We start from the raw sequence: 24,410 nt of genomic DNA, 5'->3' as shown, positions 1-24,410 counted from the left end.
GGGCTAAACACGGGTAATAGAAGGACCCCTTCTCCAGGATGGCATGGCTCTTGATCCTGTGCCTCATGCCTTTAATCAAGTATAGAAAGGTGGGCCCAGGCTTCAGGAGGTCTCCATGCGAAAAATGCCCACGGTAATTAGAACTCGGAACTAGGTGTGAAGGGCTGACATCTGAATCCCACAGGCCTCTGTGTGTGCCTGGGAAACTTGCTGTGCAACGATGGAGCCTAAAGAGAGATCCATTGTCCTCCATTCTCCCTGTCTGACTCCGGGGTCCTGTCAGTGCCTGTGACAGGAGATGATTTGCAGGCTTCCTCCTGGGACAGGGGAGGCTTGAGTAGTGTTTGGTCAGGATCCTGTAATGTAGCAGCTCTGGCTCCCAATCAGGACAAACACGTTCCCATCCTCCCTGCCCGGAACTCTGCTCCCTGCTATTTGTCAAATGTGTTCAGTCTAGATAAAAGTGGAGCCAAATCCCCAACTATCTATTTTAAAATATTTTAGGAGAGGATAAGACTAGCATGAAGAATAATGACCAAGTTTGTTCTCTAAAGGTCACTGGAGCTTTAAAGACCTGGCTGCAGAAACCTTCCGCCAATGCATAGAGTTTTTGAGCAGTACTCAGAATATCAGCTCTTTTTGCTGAGGCTGCAAAACTGAAAGTTGGTGCCAGATTCTAACTGCAGAAGAAAATAAGGTCAGGGGAGAGTAACAGAGAAGATTCATAAACACCCCGACACCAGCTTCTCTAGGGTGTCCCCCTTATTTTAGTTGCAGACCATACTGCAAGTCTTGTGTGTATAGAGGTTCTTCAAACAGAGGCAAGGCATGCCTCGCTGGACAGGTGTCCGTGCTGAAGCCTGGGAGGGTGGGTGACATTCATCGCTGAGACCCAGAGGAGGTATGAGTCTGAGGCACTTGGTTCTTCAGTAACCAGAACCAGACTGACTATTTGGTCTGGAGTTCCGGGTCTCATCAAAGGAGTACAGGGACAGTGTCCCATCAGGACAGCTCTGGGCCATTCGGCAGCAGAGAACCCTTCAAGGAAAGAACACTAGGAGCTAGGAACTAAAATGCCTGGTCCTCTGGTTTGGGGCTCGGCAAGGGAGATTGATTCTCTAAAACAGAAGCCTCTGCCTGGGGGTCTGAGATGAGGGTCAGATCTGGGCCTAAGGGTGGAGTCCCCAGAAAGGGACTGCAGTTGAGTTCTCCAATCCAGCAGATGTGACCTGGAGCAGGTTACACGGTCTACATCAGCCTGAGTTGTTCATCTGGAAGTGACCACTGATTAGGGGACACAGAGGAGGATGTGTGCTTCACGTCCCCAAAGGGACACCTGTTATACCACTGGGTGGACACGGAGCACCTGAGCCTGAGCCCTTCCCCGGGTTCCTTTCCTTGTGTGCTTTCCTATCGAACTGTGACAGCAACCAAATAACACAGACTGAGACTGGTGTGTGAATGAAACCTGGTGTGGCTGGCCCAATCAGATCTGTCCAAGTGTAGGCCTGGCCAAGCTACCTGAGAGGTGGGAGGTGATGCATGCCACTGCTGTGAGCAAAGCAGACAGGTCAGCATATGAGTCATGGGGTATATACGGCTCTACCCCCAGAGACTCCAGCTAGGACAGGTCACCACAGCATCCTTCACGGCACCCTGCTCAGGGCTGTCTTACAAAGGAGCCCCACTGTAGGGCTCCAGTAGGTGCCTGAACCGAGTTGGGGAGGACTCAAGAGGACCAGCTGATTCTGACCAGAACCATTAGGCCTTAGAGTCAGGAGGAGGTTGGAGTATGGTGTGTGTATGTATGATGGGGCGGCAGGGGGGGGGGATGTCCGGCATTCATTTCCTACCCTGGGACAGGAACTGACAAGACTCATATGGTTTGGTTCCTGAGACTAGCTCTGTCCCTGACTCAAGGCTGCAGAGCCTGGGCTCCTTGCCTGCCTTCCAGTCCTAGGGAAAACAGGAGCTCCTGGGCCTTGCTTTTAATCAATTGACCTTATTTAGAGCAGCCTCAAGTTTAAAGAAGGGTTGAATGGAGCGCATAGCAAGTCATGTGTCATCTCTCCTCCACCCCCCGCCAGACACTCAGGTTCACATTCGGTGGGTGTTGGGTGTTTGCCAGTTGATTAACACACTCATGCTATTCCCCTGGAACTCACCGTTCACTCCAGGCTGGCTCTGGCGCTGAGTGACACACACAGTGATCTCACTGACACAGACAGCCTCTGTCTCCTGCCGACGCCTGCAGCATGCAGCTTAGGATTTTGATATAAGCAAAGAAGAGAACTTAGGTAGACACAATGGTTGGACAGATCAGAGACCCACAAACTGAGACCCAGCCGGCAATGACCGTTGTGCAAGGGTCGGGTGTGGGAGAGGGGACCCCAGGCCAGGCTTCACATCCTGTACTTGGTCCTACCCACTCTCCTTTTCCTTTCTTGAGATTCCTTCTTCCCCTGGTAAATGCTACAGTGACCTGGCCAGGCGCTCAACACAATACCCTCTGGCCGTGTTGTGCATTGTCAAGTCCTGGGAACCTGGCCAGATGCTGTGTTCTGGGTGTTGTAAACATGGTCTGTGGCCATGACTGCCACCTTCTCCTCTCTGGGTATCCCTGTGCCAGGAGCAGGAAGTCTGGTCCTGACACACTACCTTTCCTTTATCACCTCTGCTTCGGAGTGCATCTGTATCACAAGTCTTGGAGTCAGATGGGGGCTTCCTGGGCTCTGAGGCCAAGGGCAAGTTGGCGATTTCTTCTTGGAAAAAAAAAAAAGACCAAGTCAGGACTTGGCCTGCAGCGTGCCCTCTCATCCATCACACAGCTGCGTTAGTAGCAGTGAGGGATGACACATGGCCTTGGACTCGCACTGAGGAATGTTCTCTGCTGTGTTGTGACAGGTGCCGGCATCGATGGAGTGGAGGAGATTAAGCGGCACCCTTTCTTTGTCACCATAGACTGGAATGTAAGTTGCATTCGGGGGCAAGGAGAGGGCGGAGGGACACGGCTGCTGCTCGGTGCGCTTGGCCTCTCCGTCTACACTAAGAGTCTGAGACAAACACTGTCCACCCACCCGTGAGTGAGCATGCCCAACATGGCTGGCTCCCCAGAGAGGTGCAAACTGGTGAGCTCCTGCCCTCAGTCCTAAGTCCTCCTCCCTAGTGCCGCCACCCATTGGATCCTCAGCATCCATCACCTTACACCTTCCCCAGCCACGCTGATGCTAGCATCTGCTGAGGCCGAAGGCACGCCAGTGACAGACAGGCTTGCAGGGCTGACTTGCATCTGACAGTCTGTCTATGCTGTGTCATACAATATCCTCACACATGGGACCTTATTTTAAATTAATCCAAGAGGCCATTTTAACAGAATATTTAAACATCAGCCTGGGTATAGCTCAATGGCAGAGTGCTTTTCCAGCATACATAAGGTCCTGGGCCCTATCTTCAGCACTGAAAAAAACAAACAAACCAACAAAGACAGAAGCAAAATGCATCTAGTGTGTAAGGTTTATCTTCCTCTCTGCCCACCCTCCTTTTTTATGTCCTCACTTGTCTTACCTTGGAGAACATGCTACCTGAGCCTAATCCAAACCAGGCAAGTCAGAGAGTCTGTGGCTCTGCAGATCTGATTACAGAACTTGTTTAGGTAAGGCATCTTCTCCCAGGGAAGGTCAGAGGGAAGCAGGCGGATTGTCAGGATGCCTGTGTCTCCCAGCTGGTGTGCAGAGAGCACTTAACAAATCAGACCATCCTCCTCCAAAGCCGAAGAGGATGGGACCTTGCAGAAGCAAAACCAAAGCTCCCCCTCCACCCACCAACAGGCTCCCCAGCTCCCATTCAGGCTATGCGAGCTGAGGAGACACCTCTCTGTGGAGACTGGCCCATAGAGACAGACAGGCCTCATTGGCAGTAGGTCTCACATTAGGAATGATCAGCACAGCATAGCATGTGGGTTGTGAAAGCCAGCCCTCAGGGGTGCCACCTCCTCTCCCTGCTAGGGGCTGCACCTTGGTTTTTCTTTGTTTGTATCGTTCTATTCATTGACTCAAGCCTGCATACCGAGGCTCTATGTTTTAGGTACCTCCTGGGCTGGGGTTAGGCATATTGTGGGAGAGAGATGCTGGTCATATGATCTAGTGCTGCGGCACAGAAGGTTGCATAAAAGGACACTGGTGGAAAAGTAGGAAGGTGGGAGGGGAACGAAGCCCCAAGCCCCCCGTTCCACTCTTCCCACTGGTCATCTTCCTGGACCTGTTTTTCCCAAGCCTCTCGCTTTCTGTCCTCCCGGTATTCTCTTCAATGTCATCATCTCTGTCACCATAGGAAACTTGCCCTGTGCTCCTGACCCTTGCTCCCATGCCCCGTTAGCTTTGAATCCTCCACATAGATCAAAACTTTGTGATAAGTGTTCCTTTCTGTCAGGCTCTGTGTGAGCCTGTGGAAGTCAGGACTGCTGGCCTGGAAGAATTAACCGAGGCCTCTAAACAGGCCAGGGAGCCACCAGAAAGCTGCCTTGGAGGGAGTTAGGTGATGTGGAGAAACTAGAGAGAGAAGAAGGGAGGGCGGAAGAGCCACTGAGTGAGTGAGGGGCAGTCATAGGTGAGAAGTCTCTCAGGCCAGCTTGGTGCCTGTGAAGAATCATTACCTGATGCCCCGCCCCGTTCCCTATCAGGTATATTCTGCCCTCCTTCCAAAGACCCTGCTGGGGAGTGGAAAGGGAGTTGCTGAGTAAGGTGGGGGGTGGGGCAGGGAGTTGCTGACATGGGGATGTTTTGAAGTGGGAGTCCTGGTAGCTGTTCCTGGAAAGAAAGGGTAGTCCCCAGCCATGCCCACTGGTGGTGGCCCCAGGTAGCACCCCCTCAGAGGATCTGGCAGAGAAGGAACTTTAATGAATGACAATCTAAGAACATCCTAGAGCAGGCACTGAGCCCAGGTCTGTATAATGAGGTTCCTAGGATTTGAGCTGCAGAAGACTCTGGAACGCCGTCCTCTTCTATTTCTGTTGTGCTGAAATAACTGGGGGAAAAGCAACTTAGAGATGTCAGGGGTTTATTTTGCCTCACAGTTCTAGGTGATGACCCATTCTTGCTGGGAAGTCAAGGCCACAGGAACTGAGACAGTTGGTTACGTTGTTTCTACAGTCACGGAGAAACAAGGCAGGCAACTCCCTGGCTTGCTTCTGACCTTGCTCATGGCTCAGTTTCTCAACTCTTAACACAGTTCAGGACTCCCTGTCTAGCAGATGATGCCACATACAATGGGCTGAGTCTTCCCACATCGATTAAGTTAATGAAGACAGTTTTCCACAGGCCAACCCAAAGTAGACAGTCCCTCCCTGAGACTTGTTCCAGGTGGTCCTCCTCACTGTGTCAAGTTGACAATAGAGCTGATCATTGCCCTGGGCCAAGACTGGACTAGCATGTGCTGTAGAAGGCTAGGTTCGTGGGACACACCTTCCATAGACTACACCAGGCTCAGAGCTCCCAATCGCCTTTCTGTCACTGGGGAACTATGTCCCCTCAGTGCAAACATAGACGATAGATTCCCACAGTGAATGATGCTGTATCATTGAAAGTAATTCAAGCTAGAATAATGTGGGGAAGAGTTGTTTGTTTATTTGTTTGCATTTGGTTTTTATTCTGTTTGGCTTTAAAATAGGCCCCTCTGGGTCACTAGGACCAAATATGTTTACTTTCACACTGTCCTTGACAGACAGTACGCAGCAGAGCCTGGAGGGATGGCTACCTTATTCCGTCCAATGCTCTACTGAATAGTCCTACATAGAGGAGCCCAGAGACCTGCCTTCATGTTAATTCATCCAGCCTTGAGCAATGTTTGTAGCCTGCCTGGATTTAGTAGAAGTGATGGTGAGGGGAAGAGGCCCTGTCCTGGAGGGGTGGGGTGAGGTCTGGTGGGCCATGAGGTGGCTGTTCAACCGTGGCAGTAGTATGTGAGTGCCCTGTTCAGGGAAAACAGAAGCAGGGAGGAAGGAGCCAGGAGAGGGAGAAGGGAGGAAGGAAGATGGTGTGTGTGAGCAGCTCAGATCACTGAAAACCACAGAGGTCCCACGTTCTCAGGGAAGCTTCACCAGAGGGTTTCTCCCATGCCCCTCCACAGTCCATCCACGAGTGACAGACGAAAGACATTTACTGGCATCAGATTTCTGCCTCTGCCCTTGATCCAGGCGCAGCCTCATGATGCAGTTGAGAAAAGAAGAGCTTACTTATTTTGCTCACCGCTGCCTTCTGTGACCCCCAAATTACCAGCATATATTTCTCTCTCTCTCTCTTTTTTAAGTAAACACATGTCAGTCCCAATTGTCCCCTGAGGATCTGATGACCTGCCGGCACAGAGCCTGTCACCTACCACAGAAATATAGGTTTTAGCTGTGTTCACTGGAGCAGGTGGAGGTCTCTGTGGCTTCCCTGCCTTTCTGCTTGCCCTCTGCCCCCAGCACATCAATGCCAGCTCCAGATCTGCCCTCTGAATACCCGTGCTGCTTGCCTAGCTAAGTAAAAAATTGCAAGTTAATTATAGACCAGGAAGCTTGTGCAGGAGCCGGTGGAGCCGGCAAACGTAAACTGTGTTTACTTTTCCCTGGTGGTTGAAGCGATGCTGAGGACTCGGGATTAGCACAGACCCAAAATAAACAGAAAAGGTGACCTCACAGGCTAAGCAAGCCAGACCACGCTGGCATCCAGCCAGCCGGCTTCTAGCAAGCCAGAGCCAGGGTAAAACAGCACTTAGACCTCAGACGGGAAGAGAACAATACTTCACCAGATTCATTCCCAGGGTGGCAGAGTGGAGGGAGCTACCACATCGCTTGTTTCCAGACCACTCTCCAAAGCCAAAGCACAGACTCTCGGCATAAGAAGGATTTGGCGGATGTGGCTGCAGGCGTGGCACCATTACTGTTAACTACAAATGCCAGTGACTCATGCTTGTGGTGCTTGTTACATTTCCAGCCCAGCACATCGTCTGTTTTTCTGTGAGGTGAGAAGGAGTCTGAAGAGAAACTGAGAGCAGAGCACCTAGGCGGCTCTGTGTGTGGTCGTCTGTTGCTTGGGGCCTGTGGCTGTCCTGTGTACTGGCTGGAGCAGGTCCAGGGTGGTAGTCTATCACAGTTTTCATAACTGTGGTTCCAGCTGGGTTTTCACCGCGTGCTCTTGCTCCCGCTGCCACAGGAAGGAAGATTTCTGCTGCTTTCCCCCTGTGCTGAGTGTACCAGGAGAGTTCACTCCTCCAAAGCCCCCGTGATGATGGTGGTCACAGTTCCTTCTGTCGAGGGCCCTTCTAGATCCAGATAGCTTGCAGCAGCACTTGGGTTGGGTAGGTTCGTAGAGGTAGTGTTCTTCCTCCCCGGCACAGCCCGTCCACGATGCCCTGGATGCCATCTCCATCCTCCCTGTTCCTTCCATCCCGCCATCGTTCTGTGCCTGCACATGTTGGCATTGCCATTTAAGAAATGGCACATGTTGTGTGTCCTTCGCTCTTTGGAGCAGGTTATTTTCCAAATGCCTGAGCCCAAACTGCATTAAACGGATGTCAGGGTCTGTGACCCCAGAGTAGAGCCGCTTGCATGTTCTTTTGGCGGTCTCCATTTTTGTTTTGCGCTTCCTGCCCTTTGCTCACTTCCAACAAGGCCTCTTGGGTATATGTAAACCCCGACGTGCCTGCTTAGCCTCCTCAGCACGTGTGCAGTGTGAACCCCGTCTCGATGGCAATGCCAAGCTGATGTCATCTTTGTAGCGTTGTTTGCCGCTTTGTGAGGGGTCCTTACTCTCTTCCACCCTTCTCTACTCTTATTCTACCCTTCCAATCCCCCAACACTAGGTAGAAGAAAAAGAAGGATAGGAGGAAAGGGGGATTCTTTATTATTATTAGACTACTTCCTGTTGGTTAGGGGCATCAGTCTCTTTGGGACAAGTTTGATCTTTGCAGTCAGGATATTCAATTTCTTCTCGTCTCGTTGCCCATGGAGGGCTTGAAAAATCACAGCAACAGCAACCAGCAAGCACCGCCAGCAGCAGTAGCAGCAGGAACAGCAGGAGCAGCTGCCGCAGCCCCTCTGCCACAAGCCCTTTCAAGAGTCCCCAGAATTCCAAATGTTACACACTTGCAGAAACTATCTGCAGCTGGCCAAATCATGCCCTTTGCTTGTCAGATGCTGTGGACAGTCTGAACAGCCCCACAACTCACACCTGGGATTAAAACAGAGACATAGTCCCATAACATTTCTGTGTTTTTTAAAGAAACCAAAAATTCTCAGTATGCATCTTGATGCTGAGGGGCAAATGAGGTGATTTAAAACCATGAAGTACCACTTCTTTTCTCCCGCTGCCTCAGGGTGGGCATGAGTTATTCCAGAATCTCAGACTGACAGACATTGGCCAAGCTCAGTGCCTGGGCACAATGCTGTGACCCTCACGTCAACCTGTGCACAGTAATTCGTACTCAAAAACCAAAGCACAATTGTCTTCTGCAGAGGCCACCCTCAGAGCCACTCGTGTTCAGACACCATGTGTAATAAGAGCACATATGAGCATCTTCCAGAATGTTTGTGCAGCAAGAGGGAGACACAAAACTGTCCCCAAGATCACGAGAAGTATCTAGGAGGTCACTCTAGCACAGAGCAGGGAGTGGAGTATGGAGGCTGCCCAGAACTTGTTGCTAGCAATGATACACACGGATGGCCCTGCCATAGGAAAGGTGTCTGTCCTTTGGCGGGTGTTCTGTCCAGTCTCCCACCTGTCCCCTTCTGCCTCTGTAGCTGGATCAGGCTTCAAAAAGAACACGAGAGTATATGTTTGCCAGCATGCCTTATATAACCTGCTGTTCCCAGCATACAGATGTGATGCGTGACCACCTCAGTCCTTGGTCATCCAGTAGTGTCCACTGGTGGCTCCAGTACTGGCCTCTGGGGTGTATGAAGGGCAAAGGAGTGATCTGAGTGTAATACAGGGAGAAGCACATACATACATCATCTGGACCATCTGCCTCCTCCATCTGTCAGAGATGTTCTCAACTCAGAGATCTCTCGGCACCCTGCTGGGTTATGCACTGGACTCTAGTCACTCCCATTTCAGCCTAGATAACTAATATAAAGCCTTCCAGGCATGAACCTTTGATCTACTAGATAAAAGAAGGTAGAAGAATTGGGATCAAGAAAGTATCAGAATATCTGGAAACAAAGCTGGGCTTTCTTGGGCAGCGTGTGTGCCCCATCCGTCATAGGGTAACAGACCCACAGCCAGCTTTGCCCACATCAGTGCTTCTTGTAGGGAGGAAAGGGGTGATAAGGAATGTGCAAGATCTGTCCAGCACTCACCCATGCTTCTTCACAAACCTCACTGTGCAGTCACAGTGATGATGGGTGGACCAAAAAAGACAGAATGAGAGAGGAGTGAGATTGCTGAGCCAAGCCAGGCATGTGGGTATCATGGCCCCTTGGGGTGATGCTTTCTGTTATGGACTGTCCAGAGATGGGTGCAGTTTGAGCAAGTTACAGTGGCACACGTACACACGCACAGGACAACCACATCCCTAGGCGTTACCAGCATCCTGCTGAGGAGGATCCCTTTGGGGGAGGAGGTCCAACTGAGGAATGGTTTGCTTAACTACTATGAAGCTAGGCAGGCGTGGGTGAGACCTCAGCCTTCTCCCTACCTAGGGTTCTATGAGCTGAGGGGTCAAATAAAATGGCCCCCATGAGCTCCAGCATTTCTAGCTAAAGCTGCTTCTCAGACTTAAGTGGCAGCTGTGTTGTGTCTGTTGTGTCTTTGTGATGGAAATCTCTTGTATAAGAAGACCCCCTCATGAAAGTCATGACCCTGCCTCTTCTAGATGGCCTGCCTCTCCCTTTTTCTTTCTCCCCCTTTCCTATCCTCCCTCCCTCCCTTTCTCCCAACCTCCTCCCACTTTCCACCACCCTCAGATGGAGAAGTGGCTTCTCCTCCAGCAGGTTAATGCTTTCAGCAGCCTACCTGCAATTTAGCCAGAAGTTTCTGGACAGGAGTAGGAGGCACCCAGTCTCTGGCAAGGCCTGGGTTCTGGTCAGAGGTTCCTGCTGTGGGATTTTCTCCTAGAGATACCTGGATAGAGATGTGTATCCCAACTGAACTGGCATCACCATAGAATATGGGCTTTTTGTTTCTCTGGTCCTGAGAGGCATCCACCAGAGTGGGATGGCAAAGTAATTCTAATTCAGAGCTGAGATGAATTATTGCTTCTCCACAGCTCCCACAGGTACCTGAGTGCTGCATATGCATGTCTGATCACACTGGATCTGAGGCCACACTGCTGTTTTCATACCCACTCACCCACCCTCAGGCCAAGCGCTAGCTGTCAGCCACCTGCTGCCCCCTTCCCTTTGGGCCTAGTGCAGTGCTCTCCAGACCCATTGTGTTTTGAGCATGTAGTGTTTTTTAAAAGGGTCTGGAGTCTACCTCCTTCTTCCCTCTCTGCTTCACCCACTCACCCTTGGCCTTGAACAACATACTGTATCTCTTAGCCTCAGTTTCCCTGCCTGGTAAGGTGATAGGTCTGGCTTTCCCTTGTCATGGGTTGTATTGAACCTGATCAGTCAATGAGTCCCCAATTGGAAAGATGGACCCCAAAACCTTCACCATAAGTACCAAGGGAGCCGGGCATGGTATCAAAGGCTTGCATCCCCAACACTCAGAAAACTAAGATAGGAAGATGAGAAGTTCAAGTCCAGCCTAGGCTCCTTAGCAAATTCCGGGCCAGCCTAGACTACATACCAAGACCCTCTATAAACACACACACACACACACACACAAACAAACACAGACACACTTTAAAAAAATCAACAACAACAAAAAGTATTCAAGCCAGAAAGGGCCTGGGATTTGGCATTCAGCCAGTACCCTTAGCTCTTCACCATCTACAATGTCCACAGGTACCCTGCCAGATCACAGATATGTGTGTACTGTCCTTAAATTACTTCATCCACTATCGTCTGCACAGATGATTGAAAGCACATCTTGGGAGAGCCAAGGGAACCAGGGCCATCTGATCCTCCTAGTCAAGGGTATCGGGTTCCCCAAAGTGTTGACCGCAAATACCAAATCCCAGGTCCTTTCTTGCTTGAATCCTTTTGTTTTGGGATTTTTAAAAAGTGTATACGTGTGTCTGAATCCAGCAGCAGGTCTGAGAGGGATCTATCCTGGACATCTGTGTCTTCCCAGTAGCCAAGGCAGAGGAAAGATCTCTGTGAGCAAGGGGCTTTCTGGGCCTCAGTTTTCACAGCCCCCAGAGACCCAAAGGTGGCTCCCAAGGTGGTGACCCTTCAGCCAGCAGCATGCATGACCAACCTGTGATGTTTTCTCAGAGATAAAAATCCTGCAGCCAAAAATAAGTTGGAAAACTGTTGCCCTGAACTGAAGGACGTTCAGCAGACCTCAGACCTTTTACCCTCAAACTACACCTTTGTAATTCACACCTGATATGTAGTTTCTATACTTGTATAAGGTCTTTTATACAACACACACTGGGTTGCTCCTCGTCATACATCTCAGGAGTATGAGAGCTGCTTGTGGCCTCTGCTCTCTGTGATCTCCCCAGCCTGGTCTCAGGATCTGTCTTGTTTTCCCTGCAGAAGCTGTACCGCAAGGAGATCAAGCCGCCCTTCAAGCCAGCAGTGGGCAGGCCTGAGGACACCTTCCACTTTGACCCCGAGTTTACTGCAAGGACGCCCACAGGTGTGTGTCAGGTCTTCTCGGTTGGGCTGGTCCCGTCTGCCTCCAGAGAGCTTGTTTAAAGGGTGTTCCCTCAGGGAGGAACCTTTAGTCCCATTGGTCTTCCTGAGTTCTCCTAGCAGGAAGGGGTCAGTGGTAGAGCCGAATCTCACTACTCTTTGTGTGACATCCACTTCAGAAGCAATCAGTGTTCTATGGACCCCTCTCTCATGAGACACTAGGCAGTGACAGTCCTCCCAGAGCCACACAAGCAAGACACAGGAAGGAGACAGATAGTTTACATCTCTGATGTGTGGAAGAAGATGGCTGTCTTTAGGATACTGGCCTTATGAACTAAGTAATTATTTCTAAAAGCTGGGCCCTGTATGATGGATGCCGTGCAGCTAGATCAGCACAGAAACTTAGCTTTATGCTATGTGAGACCTCTGGGGTCCATGTAGTCCCCTTATAGCTGGTCAGCTCCCTTTAAACATTAACATTCTGGTTTACTGTTTTACATGCTGTCATTGTCTTAGACCGACATGATGTCATAACACGGCAGGGTAGCTTAGCAAGAGGTATTACATCGAAGTGCTGGAGGCTAAGTTCAAGGTCAAGTTGCCAGAAAGGTCTATTCCTGGTAAGGCCTCTCTGTCTTATAGTTGGCCACCTCGCTGTGTCCTCTCATGGCCTTTCCTGTGGATGGGAAAAGCTGGAGGGTGCTGGCATTTCTTCCTCTTCTTGTAAGAACACAAGTCCTGTGGGAGGAGGGCCCACTCCCTGCCCTCATTTAACTTTGACTTCTCCCATGGGGACCCTGTCTGCAAACACAGCTGACTGTGGGTAGGGCGGTGGGCACCACTCCAGTGATGGTGTAGAGACATGCAGGGCAGTGGCTAAGCCCCTTGCAGACTCGGGAGTAAGTTCAGTCGGTCGTTATGGGATCTGCTAATGGCTGAGAAGGGATTCTTTTTTTTTTTTTTTTTTTGAGAATCATTTATTTATTATATATACAGTATTCTGCCTGCATGTATACCTGCAGGCCAGAAGAGGACACCAGATCTCATTGTATAGCCACCATGTGATTGCTGGGAATAAACTCAGGACCTTTGGAAGAGCAGCCAGTGCTCTTAATTATCTCTCCAGTCCCTGAACAGAGAGTCTTTGGAGTTTGTCACTACTCTCAAGTAGGAAACGTTACATGGTTGTTGGAAACTAGCCATCAGCAACCACGAGTCTCAAGTCAGGCGAAGTAGGGTGGAGACTTCACCCTGTTCCCTTGGGGACGGGTCTGGAGCGATGCCTTTACACACACCCGGCTGGGCAGGGAGCTAGGCGTGCCCTCCCCTGTGTGATGATGGACAGGGCTGTGGGGCCTGTGGGGGCACTTCTCTAGGGTCTGGGCTCTTTGAGCAATATGGCAGGAAGAGCAGGCATGATTCAGGGCATGCAGCCCCAGACAGTCACCACGAGGGTGTCTCTCTCTGCCCTCCGGGTCCCACTCATGCCTCGGGAGGACCAAAACTGTAGTCAGCAGCAAGGCCGAGGAAGGAGCTGTCCTTGAATGTCGTCACGCTGCACGTTACCTCTGCCGCAGAGCGGTCAGGCCAGGATGGTGTGAGCCAGTGCACAGAGGAGCACCCCTGTTCAGCTGCTGAGGTCAGCAAGTCAGAGCCCAGCGGGCATCTGAACGGCTGTGGAATCCTCCAGCATCTGACCTGCAGGTGAACTAGCACAAAAGCGATTTTCCCTGGGTGAGAGGATGGCCTGTGAGCCAGGAGACTCCTCCGCCAAGACGTGGAGATCGGGGCCTCAGTGGGAAGGGCAGCGATCGTCGTGAGTCTGTCACGGGAAGGAGGCTTCATGTTAGACATGCTCACAGGAAGCTAAGCCGCACTGCTGAGTGCTAATGCAGGCAACTCCGAGTGACCCGATGTGTGTGCACTTTGAGTTCCATGGGGAAATTAAACTCCAGCCTAGTTCGCTGGTGTGGCCTTAAATAAGCCTCATAAGCCTTTTGTGCATGGAAAGTGATGCTTGATCTTAATATGAGCCCAGGGGAAACCCATCAGACATGGTGCATTCAACCCCGTGTCTACAGCCGGTTCGTGTCATTCCTTAGCATCATAATGTGTTCAGATACTAAGTTAAGACGTCTTGCCAAAGAGTTTGCCTCTGGGGGAGGCAGTAATGCCAGTGCTAAAAGTGCAGAGAAGACACTCTGATGTTGACATCGGGGTAAGAATTTCCCAACAGAATTGCTGATATACCTCCAAGTCAAAGAGCAGCCATGGTGATGGGGTTCTGAAACAGTCTACGTTCACCAAGGGCCTTTCTTGGGGTGGACTTTCTGAAGTCTTGATTAAAGTGAAGCCATCCAGCTTATGCGTCCTGATCACCTGTCAGTTACACAGCGGAGCATGCCAGTGGAAGGTCTGAAAGCCTGTCCACCAGGCAGAAAACATCCAAAGGTTGTGTCTGCTTTTAAAGCTTTATCTTTTAAATTTAACTTGTAATTTTGCTCTGCTGTTACTATGCTGGCATTCAGCAGCTCCTATCCAATTAGAAAGCATTCTAGGGTCCACTTCTATGACCTGCCATTTGCTCACCATCGAGCCTCAAAAACCAAATGTCAGGTCCTCCAGCTTCACACAAAGACCTTTTTGCACTTCAGCAGACTGGCCATTCTTGTACCTCCGAGAGAGGCAAATGCTGAGAAACGTTCCTGATTTGATCAGCATTTTCTTACTGCTCACTATGTACCAGTTCAAGTTAATATGACCTGTTCCCTACACACACACACACACACACACACACACACACACACACACACACACAGTATGCAATAAACAGACCCTGGTCTATACCCTCACCACTGTCAGGCTCAGTGAGTTCCTAGATGGCCTAAGTTCTTCACACTAAGCCTATATCCCTAAGATGGGCATTGTTAAACTCTTTTCCTCAGCTCAGTCTCTTAGTGTTAAGAGAAAGCAAGAGAACAGACTTCAAAGCCAGACTCTCCTGCTGGAAAAAGAAAGATAAAACTGAAGCACCTGAGGAGCCCATCCATCCACAGGGCCCATGTCGAGGGAGGGAGCCAGTCTCCATTAAACTGCACGCTGCCATTGCATGTCTCGCTGTGCATAACTTCACATTCTAAAAACAGCAGTGCGTGCTCTCCTTTTAACAAACGTTCCCCAATCTAGCCCATTTGAAGCTTATTTCCAAGCAGTCAGCCCTGGTCACATTAATTTAGGGTCACAGAAGTATCTATGTGGGAGACCGAGCCTATTTGCAAGGCAGCAAGTCTTGGGTCTGTTCCCGTTCTTTCCAGGAGTCTTAAGATGGACCTGTATCCAGGAAGCTTCCTGCCCCATAAGATGCACTGGCATCTCTGCCCCAGTGAAGCACACGGCGGGGTGTTTCTATACCTAGCTACAGCCAGGCCCCAGTCTGGGATCAGGGCCCCTCCCAGCTCACTGGCCTGTCCCTGGGCTGTGAAGCAGCTGCCCCTCAACCCGGTACCCAAAGCAGACTGTGAAGGAACAAAATATACATTTCCTCTTCAGATTCCTCTCCCTCCCCACTCTCCTACCCACCATGTCTCTGTGTCAAAGTAAAGGACTGGAAGGGGAGGAAAGGGCACAGGAAGAAGGCAGAAGTTTCATCTCCCCTGGGTAAATGACTCCAGAATATGCAGGAGCGCACACGAGCACACACCACAGCAGCAGCAGCAGCAGTAAAACATTCTCATATGGGCAGACTGTCCCTAATTGTGGCTGTGATGTCCTTAACAGTTGCACGTACGTTGGCTTTGTTTCTTTGCTGTCACAAAGAATGCTAAAGACAACATTTTCTATACTCGTTTACAGTTGAAAGTAATTCTGAGGACTAAATCCCTAGATGCAGGCTGGCACTTCAGAGGACCGTGTGCCTTTGAAAGCGCAGGGGCCATTGTCCTTCCCCCTTCTTCGAAGAGGGCAGTCAGTTCAAGCTCCCTTCTTCGGCTCTGAGGTTGCTGTCCTTTGTCCAAACCCAGATGTGGTTGCTTGCACTCACTTTTACAGAGTCCTTGGCTTTCGTGTCACCCCATTCAGTAAGCACATGGCCCCCTCATCTGAGAGCCTGAGCACCCCCAGACACAGTGTCCTTAGGGGTGGCTTCCTTTGCTCCTTCTTGTCTGTCATATACATGCAGCTGTTTCTCCCAGCCAGTCAGTCTTTTGCCTTCCTGTTTACCTAATGGTGAACCCGGTGGAGAAAGATCATAATAGTCATGCTTTAGACAGACCTCATGGAACTTAGGAGAATCACAGTGCAGTATATATGTATGTATATATATATAATTCCTTGCATTCATCAACTGGATATGGGCAATGGTGACTTTGTCCTCATGTCCCCAGTGATCAGAGTAGTATGGCCTTGGCATAGAGCTGTGCAGTTGTGGAGGGGCTGTGCTGTCTGTGGTCTGGGCCTCAGGTGGAGGTAGTGGCTACAGGTGAACGTGGAGCTGGGGAGATTCTTGACTTTTCTCTTATTGCCTTTAGGGGCACAGCACCTTCCTAACCCAGAAAGTAGCTGCTCAGTGATTGGCATTCCTGCTTTCTGGCAGCCCCGCCTAGAACTGCTGGCAGCTTTTTGCCTTGATCTGGGGTTGGGAGAGGTGGTGGATTGTATTAAGGAATATTCAGTAACTTCCAAAGTCAGTAACCTTAAAACATGTGGTCGGTGATTATCTGAAAACTTTCGTGTTACACATGTTGGCCGAGTCAGGCTCTTGGCAGCACCTGAAGTAGCCTCATGTGTGTCTGCCTCTGTGCATGTATGCCTTCTCTGGCACATGCGCACAGGGGCACACATTGTTCTGCCCTGGTTCACTTGGATCTCTTCAAGTGTCAACCATGCATTGCTCATCCACAGACTCCCCTGGTGTCCCCCCAAGTGCAAATGCCCATCACCTCTTCAGAGGATTCAGCTTTGTGGCCTCCAGTCTGGTCCAGGAGCCCTCACAGCAGGATGTGCCCAAGGCCCCCATTCATCCGATTGTGCAGGTAAGTCTGCTTGTCCCAGGAGCTCGGTTCAGGGCCTTGATGCCTGGCCGGGCAAACCCCGTGGACTTTTACCAGCTCGGTGCTGGGTGCCAGCAGTGGGTAGACCTCTCCCTGTCTCTAGAGGGAGATCTTCTGTTACTATGGTGATCTTCCTGGTGGACTGGACCATTACACACGTTGATTTTTAAGACGGAGTAAAACTGTCCTGAAGAGAGGATCCCCACAGATATCTGCACCAGTGGTCACTCTGGGCAGATTTGGGCATCTTCTCCGTGTGAACTATGGGTGCCATGTCGTTAGGAGGTCAATGAGGACATTATTTAGACTTCTGTCATTATAGGGCTGTAACTAGAACTCAGAGAACTCAGAAGCGTTAGGAGTACACTCACTCAGGCACCTGATGTCTTTGTCCAGCATAATTAGATGGCACCAACTTTCCCTGGCATTTATCTCTCTGTGGCTTTTTTTTTCTCTATGGAGCTTTTTTTCTCAGAGTGGGCAAGGGGGCACTGTACATGCAGGCCAGAACTAGCCTATACTTCTGAGGTTGGTGCTTTATGCAGCCACACCGGAGATCGCGCTGTGGCCACATTTAGGTGCTTCTGCCTCCTTACGCCATAGATTCTCACTTCCACAGATCTTTGGGAGAAAAATGAGTGCTCAGTGGACACATAATATCCAGGTGTCCAAATGTTAGGAACCATCTACACATAGCTCTGTGACATTGGACAAGGAGCTCTCAGTTTCCTGAAGCTCCTGGGTTCCCAGGGGCCCTGGATCTGTGTGTGTCGCCACATGCACCTGTGTGAAAGAATGCTAACCACTCCTCTGTGTGTATGTGTGTGTGTGTGTGTAGCCACGTGCACCGGTGTGAAATGGTGCTGACCACCCTGTAATCCTGTGTGTGTGTAGCCACGTGCACCTTGTGAAAGGCGCTGACTACCCTTGTCTTTGCCTCTCTGCAGCAGTTACACGGGAACAATATCCACTTCACCGACGGCTACGAGATCAAGGAGGACATCGGGGTCGGCTCCTACTCGGTGTGCAAGCGGTGTGTGCACAAAGCCACCGCTGCTGAGTATGCTGTGAAGGTAAGGCGGGCGCTGACAGTCTAACCCAGCTGGATGCGGAGCTGCCTCCCTCCATCCATGCTTTCTAAGATCCAAAGAGATTGACTTCAGCTTATTTAGATATGAAGTCATCCATTTAAAAACTCTTTTTCTTTCTTTTTTTGTACGAAGACATTTATTGTACAGAGGTGGAAAGAGAAAGACAGAAGACAGACAGTGGGAGAGCATAGAAGAGAAGGGGGATAGGTAAGGCACTCTGAGAGAGAAAGTCAGAGGGGAGAGAGAAACTGAGACAGAGAAAAAAATTATTTTCAAGCTGGATGTGGTGGCATACAGTTGTAGCCAAAGCGCTCAGAAAACTGAGGCAGGGGAGCTGAGTGTTCCAGATGAACCTGGCCTACGTGGCAAGACCCTATCTCAAAGGAAAAAAAAAATCTTTCCAAACCATAAGTATTTCAGTTATGTCCATCATGGACCCAGTCAGATGAGTAAGTAAGTATAGCATATGCCAAGAATAATAGCCCTGGGCACCCAGTGTCTAAGAAAATGGAATTGGGCGAACAGGCATAGCATTTTTCAAAGGAGGGAAAGAAAAAAAGATATAGCTGTGGGGAAATGATCCAGGAAGTGGATCGAGATACAGACTAAAGTAAAACACCAAGCACCGAGGCGTTGCCTCCAGCCAGTGCACAGCACATCCTGACGCCTGTAATCCAACATGGCAAGCTCTATGTAGTAGCTTTCAGCTCTGTAACTGTTGCTAAATATTGGACCCGAGGATCCAAAATGCTGCTTTCTAAGGTTTTCTAGTTAGTAAGAGCTAAAGCCGTCTCCCTTCTGAAGCCGGGATCCGGCCTACACTATAGCACACATGGTACATTGCATGCTGTGTATTCTCTCTACACAGCCGTGAGGCTGTCGAACCTCCACCACTTGTCCTAACACTGGACATACAGGGCTGGGCTGATGGCGCCTCAGTGGGCAGACTGGTTGCTACAGAACATGTAGACCTGACCTCAGGTCTCCACCACCTACATAAAGCCAGGTGTGCGGCACACATCTGTATTGCAGTGTTCCTAGGTGAGACGGGAGGCAGAGATGGGCCAGCTAGCCTGGCCTGTGCAGAACTGAGCAATGAGAAAGAGGCTGCTTCAGACGAGGTGGAATGAGAGGATCGGACCTGAGGCTGTTCTCCAACCCCCACAGCTGTGCTGTGGGGTGTGTGCACCCACAAGCATGTGTGCATGCACACACACACACACACACACACACACACACACACACACTAAAAAACTTGAGGGACAAAGTCCAAGCCTTTGCCACCATGACAGGTCATGCCGGCTCTGCTTGGCGTGCGGCACTGGCCCAGCTCTCCAGAGAGTGTCTAGTGAGAAGTGGAGCTGGCCAGCAAGGCAAGATATAACAGGAATGGTTTCCACCAATCGTGACTCTCCGAGCTCTGAAAAGGCTGCTGGGCATTCTGACTGCACAAGGCATCCGCAGCTGTCTCTTAACGGTGGACATTTCTCAAAAGCAGCTTCTCTAGAGAATGAGCATCTTCACAGGCCATCTACCCTAGGTGTCTGAGGCTGTGACAGCATTCGGCAGCCTAGAACAAAACAAGCAAACATCTCAGTAGTCTGTGGCCTTTTGGCAAATTGGCCTTTGATTTCTCAATGAGGAGTGTTTAAACATAGAAGGATTAACTTATGAGCCCTCCACATTTAGCCTGCCCATTTAGTTAGTTTTTCATGTTACAGCTCCCCTCCCCTCTCTTTTTTTCCTCTTCCTCATCCCCCTTCCCCTGCCCCTTAGAAAAGGGGAGCTTCCCACACAATCCCACCCCAGAACAACCAGTGGCATCAGGACTGTGTGCCTCCTCTTTCACAGTGTCCCGGCAAAGCAGCCCCACAAGGGGCAAGTGGTCGGGAAGCATGCCACAAAGTCCCTGTCAGAGACAACCCCCCAACTCCTTTCTAGGGAACCCACATGGAAGCTAAGCTGCCCATTGGGTGTATGTATATATGTGTGTGTTTGTGTGTGTGTAGAGAGCCCAGGTCTAGTGCATGCATAGTTTTTGGTTGGTGCTTCAGTTTTCGCAGGCCCCTCTGGCCCTCATTAGTTGGGACTGTTGGTCTCCTTGTGGAGTTCCTGTCCCCTCTGGGTCCTTTTATCCTCCCCCCAGTCCTCTGCAAGACTCCCTACACTCTGCCCACTGTTTGGCGATGAGTCTCAGTTGGCAAAGGAAAGGATTGAGGGAGGCCGTGGGGAGATTAAAAGTCCTTGAGTCCTTGAGGTGATGACAGTGAAAGCACAGGCTCAAAGACACAGCAGAGTCACCACTAGTGTCACGGAGGGATCCCCTGTGTGGCAGAGACACGGGTCTAGATTGTGCAAAGCGAGGGGTTTACATAAGACCTGTGTTCTTCCCCACCCCAAAGGACTTTCCAGTGCTTTGCAAGCTTGCATGGGCTTCTTGGTATTTCTCTGTGTGAGCTGTTTCTCACAGAAATTCTTTAGATTGTTTATCTCGAGGCCAGCAGCACTCCTAGAAGTAAACACAGTTGCCAGGGAGTGCTAAGAAGCAGATCCATTGTGTGGCCAGCTCGGCAGCCCCGGGGCCCTTCTAGGAATGGTCTGCTGTTGTTCGGTGCAATTCTGTGCCCGGAACTAAGTGACAAGGCCAGTGGCATGTTCTCTTTGGTATTCCCACATCCAGCTCCAATGCAGAGAGCCTCCAACTGTTTTCAGCTTTGTTGGGACTTAGGACTCGGTCTTCGAAGATCCCGTCGGACCCAATGGACCCTCAAAGAAAGCTTCCTTCTCAGCCTGTACACCCCAGGAAGAAAAGCTAGGCATTGTCTCTGGTTGCCAGTGGAAGAAAGAGCCAGGCATTTCTGTTTGTCCTTCAAAGTTTTGAAATTCTCTGGGAAAACCAAGTGGTGGTTTGTCCTTTCTAGAACTGTAATGGGTCATAATTTATTGTCTGGAAAATGCTTAAATTAACCCTCACTGGAAGAAACAGGACCACAGAAAACCATGGCTTCTTGACAAGATACAGTTCAGAGTCCACATATCTCTGAGAAGCAGACACAAGCCATGTGCTGACAGGCGGCAGCAAGTCCACTTCTCTGAGAGTTAAACTGTTATTAGGTCTCCTGCAAAGATTGACGTACCAATAGTTCATCGTTTCCTGTGTCCATACCCATACTGAACATGCACTGTGGTAAGCAGAGCCTAGGCAGGCCATTCTGAAGGTTGATCATCTGTATTGGAAGCAGACAGAGGCCTGAACTCACATCTCGTAGTGCTTGGTCAATCAAAAGGGACGCACGCCAGAGCTGTCCTTCAAATCTGGATCATCTTTCCTCAGCCTTCAGAACATTGTTCAACAAAGAGCATACTTCCCGTGGAACCTTTGACTCCTCCTTTGTGTGTTTCCATCTCTGACACATCTTTTCTTGCCGATCACAGAACCGGAAGCTGCAACTAAAGTAGACTAACTAAAGCTCTGGGGTCAGCAGAGACACACGCCACATCGTCTTTCCTCTTGGCCCTTGCATTCTCAAACATACGCGTGTGCCTAGGTACAGACACCTCTTTGGTGATAGTTCCCTCTCCTGTGGCCAAAAAGTTTTGGGGGAACCAGGTGGGCCTGGTCAGCGGCAGGCATGTTTCCTTAGGAGGCAGCAACTGCACCCTCAGCAGCACATTTGCTGTTCTTAAATGACTGCAGTTTGGGTCAGATATAAAGATTCTTGCTGCCTGATGACCTGAGTTCCAGTCCCAAGATCCACATGGTGGAAGAACATAACCAACCCCAGAAAATTGTCATGTGATCTTCACCTGTCCTCTGTGCTGTGCAATACCCCACACATGAACAACTGAAGAAATAGATGTAATTGAAAATTAAAAACTCAACAGACAGCCTTAAGGTTGTTCCACAGCGTGTGTTGCCCTGTTCTCTTAAAGCTTTTAAATTGGTTTGTTTTAGTTGTTTTCACTCCCCATTCCCTCTCTTGCCCCCTGGAACCCTCTCTCTTAATTCCCTGTCTGTTCTGCATATGGCCAATGAGTTGAATCTTATGTCTGAATAGATGCACGGTTATTTACTTGAGCCGGAACAACGAATCTGTGGACACTATGAATCTCCTCACCAACAACTCTTCGTTACTCCTAGTCGCCCACAGAGCGGTGGGGTCTCAGGGCCTGCCCCCATCATCGAGTTCCCTGATTTGTGTTCGGAATGAGAGCTGAGGTTCCAGGTCCACTCTGCTATCGTGACAGCCAAGTGTCCCCAGTGTGAGTTTGGCTTCTCTGTCAGAGACCGGATGACGACTGTGTTTGCTTGTTTGTCACCCTGTTTTTAACCACAGCAGAGGATGTGGCCACCACACCCAGGACAGGACAGGCCCTGCAGGAGCCAGGGTTTGGATTCACCTCATGTCATCCTTGTGTGACAGTGTTTGCATGCCTGTACTTAGTTTTATTCTGTGTATATAACTTGTCAGCCAGAAAGGAAGTAGAATGAAACAGATGCTTGGCCCGGAGAGACTTTATTTTTAGAAGGACTGATTGGCATGGAAATTTTAATTTTTTTCCTACTGAGAAAACTGGAGTTCTTTCTTTTTGTCATTTGTTTAAATTAATTTTACAGGAGAAAATGTCTGTTAGAGTTTTTTCAAGTAATTACGCGCTCTACTTCCTTGCTCCTGAAGCGGTATGATCCTTCCAACAAACGAAAGGAAGCGCTGGGCCTGGGGCCTCATCCTGCTTGTCCAGGTGCTCGCCCTGCTGCCTCCAGGCCCAGCACACAACTGGCTGAGCACCTGCAAAGGGAGCGCTCCAGGGATGGGAAGCTTGAGCAGCACAAGGAAGGACAGAGACAGACACAGAAAGGGAAGATGGAGAACTGGGGGAAAAGGCCCTTTGTACCAGCAGCAGCCATCAGCAAACACGATTCTCCTGCCAAGAAAAGCCTGTGTCTTCCTGCACAACTGTTGTGGGAGCCACACTTGCTCCAGGCATATGCACACCTTGGCTTACCATCTCTGAGCAGGGAGAGAAGCACAGCACAAGCAGAGGGAGCTGACCCCCTGCAACAGGGACGGCTGCCCCCTGGGCGGGATGCTGCCTGGTGAAGAGAAGAGCGATGAAGCAGAAAGATCCCCCCGTCCTCCTGCCTTCCATTGTGGCCGTCTCTGTTATCAAGCTCAGACCTGGAGAGGAGTACCAAGAGCATTGGTCCATGGGGCTTGTCTAGTTAGAAGTAGATCCAGCTACATCATTCTCAAGAAGTCACCCCTCCAGGACACTCACGGAAGGATCCCAACCGCTCGGCAGCCACCGGAGAGAATACCCCACTCACTTATCATTTGATGGAGGTGCTTTGCAAGTACCAGGCCATTAAAGGATATCCAGTGTGCCGTTATGGTCAGTGCTCATGACCAGCTGCATGCCGTGCCTAGAAGATTAACCAGTGTGGCCTCCTGCGGTGCCTCCTAGCTGAACATACACATTCATTCTTAGTACACTTCTTAAGGTGCTGTCCGCTGTCAGTGAGATCCTCGGGTCTTTACAAACGGATTGGTTCACATGTGTTTATGATTATTCATGGGAATTCTTTCACATAATCTATATAGAAAGAACATATAAGAATAAAACCAATGCTACAGTGAGGAAACAGATCAAGCACCTGTAGTCCCAGGTGTTTTGTGATGGTTACAGCGTTCTTACACTTAATTCTTTTTAATTGATAACATTCTCGTGATTCCGGATTCAGAAGCTATCAGGGAGGAAACCTCAAGGTCTCCCAGCCATAGCTCCACCCCCCCCATTACCCATTTCCTCCTCTGTGGGAAGCCAAGGTTATTAATATTTTCCTCTTCCCCTTCGGTGTTATTTATGCCTTCTCAGAGAAATGTGTGTGTCTGTCCACGGTGCTTCTCTGCTTTTAACATCAGTGACAGTGGAGGATGCACCTGTGATGCTCTTCCAACTTGAAGGGAGTCCCTGGCAGCAGACGAAAGGCTTCCTCATGACAGTCTGCATCCGGCTCCTTTGTGAGGAGACTGGATGGATGTTAGGAGTGGACAGCTTTATGTGAAATGCCTTCAAGGAAAAACAAAAATGCATCTGCCACTAAAGTGTTTAAGCCCACAAATATATTGTGAAGGGAGTGTGCGGGCGAGGGGCACCTACAGTAGTCAGAGGGGCGGCTTTGGGACTAGATGGTGATAATGTGCAGGGCTGTGGGGTGCTGTTGTGGTGGGGGAAATTTCTGGACTTATGAGTGGTTCTCAACTAAGTGATGTCCCCTTCCAACATAAGAATCTCTCTCCACAGCACTCCCCACAAACATAGGCACCTTCAGTGGCGTCAGAGCCATCATGTGGCACAAGGACTCCCATTCCAGAGGCAGGCGTTGATTTGGCTGCCATGTAAGGGAAAGCCACCCATCTTCCTGGAGTCAAACAGCGTCAAATGCTGTTTCAAAAAATCCTAGGCAGGGGGAGGGGAACCAGCAAGAAAGGGGTGTCCAGCTGGCCGGAGAGAAACACCGCCCACCGGGCCTCCAGCATCTGTCAG

General features: G+C 50.2%; 1 protein-coding gene across 3 annotated transcripts in view; it reads left to right on the top strand.

The window, feature by feature from the left end:
* The window catches only part of Rps6ka2 (ribosomal protein S6 kinase A2), a 277,507-nt gene that overhangs the window by 238,352 nt on the left and 14,745 nt on the right, over nt 1–24,410 (top strand). For all 3 annotated transcript variants that reach the window (XM_060373460.1, XM_060373462.1, XM_060373461.1), the window contains 4 exons: nt 2,905–2,969; nt 11,624–11,726; nt 16,622–16,752; nt 17,718–17,843. In XM_060373460.1, the coding sequence (XP_060229443.1) occupies nt 2,905–2,969; nt 11,624–11,726; nt 16,622–16,752; nt 17,718–17,843 (425 nt within the window). The remainder of the gene's footprint in view (nt 1–2,904; nt 2,970–11,623; nt 11,727–16,621; nt 16,753–17,717; nt 17,844–24,410) is intronic.

Source organism: Meriones unguiculatus, chromosome 20 (assembly GCF_030254825.1).
Source record: "Meriones unguiculatus strain TT.TT164.6M chromosome 20, Bangor_MerUng_6.1, whole genome shotgun sequence".
Taxonomy (NCBI): Eukaryota; Metazoa; Chordata; class Mammalia; order Rodentia; family Muridae; genus Meriones; species Meriones unguiculatus.
Note: the sequence above shows the minus strand (reverse complement) of the source record. Positions and strands in the feature narration are given on the sequence as shown.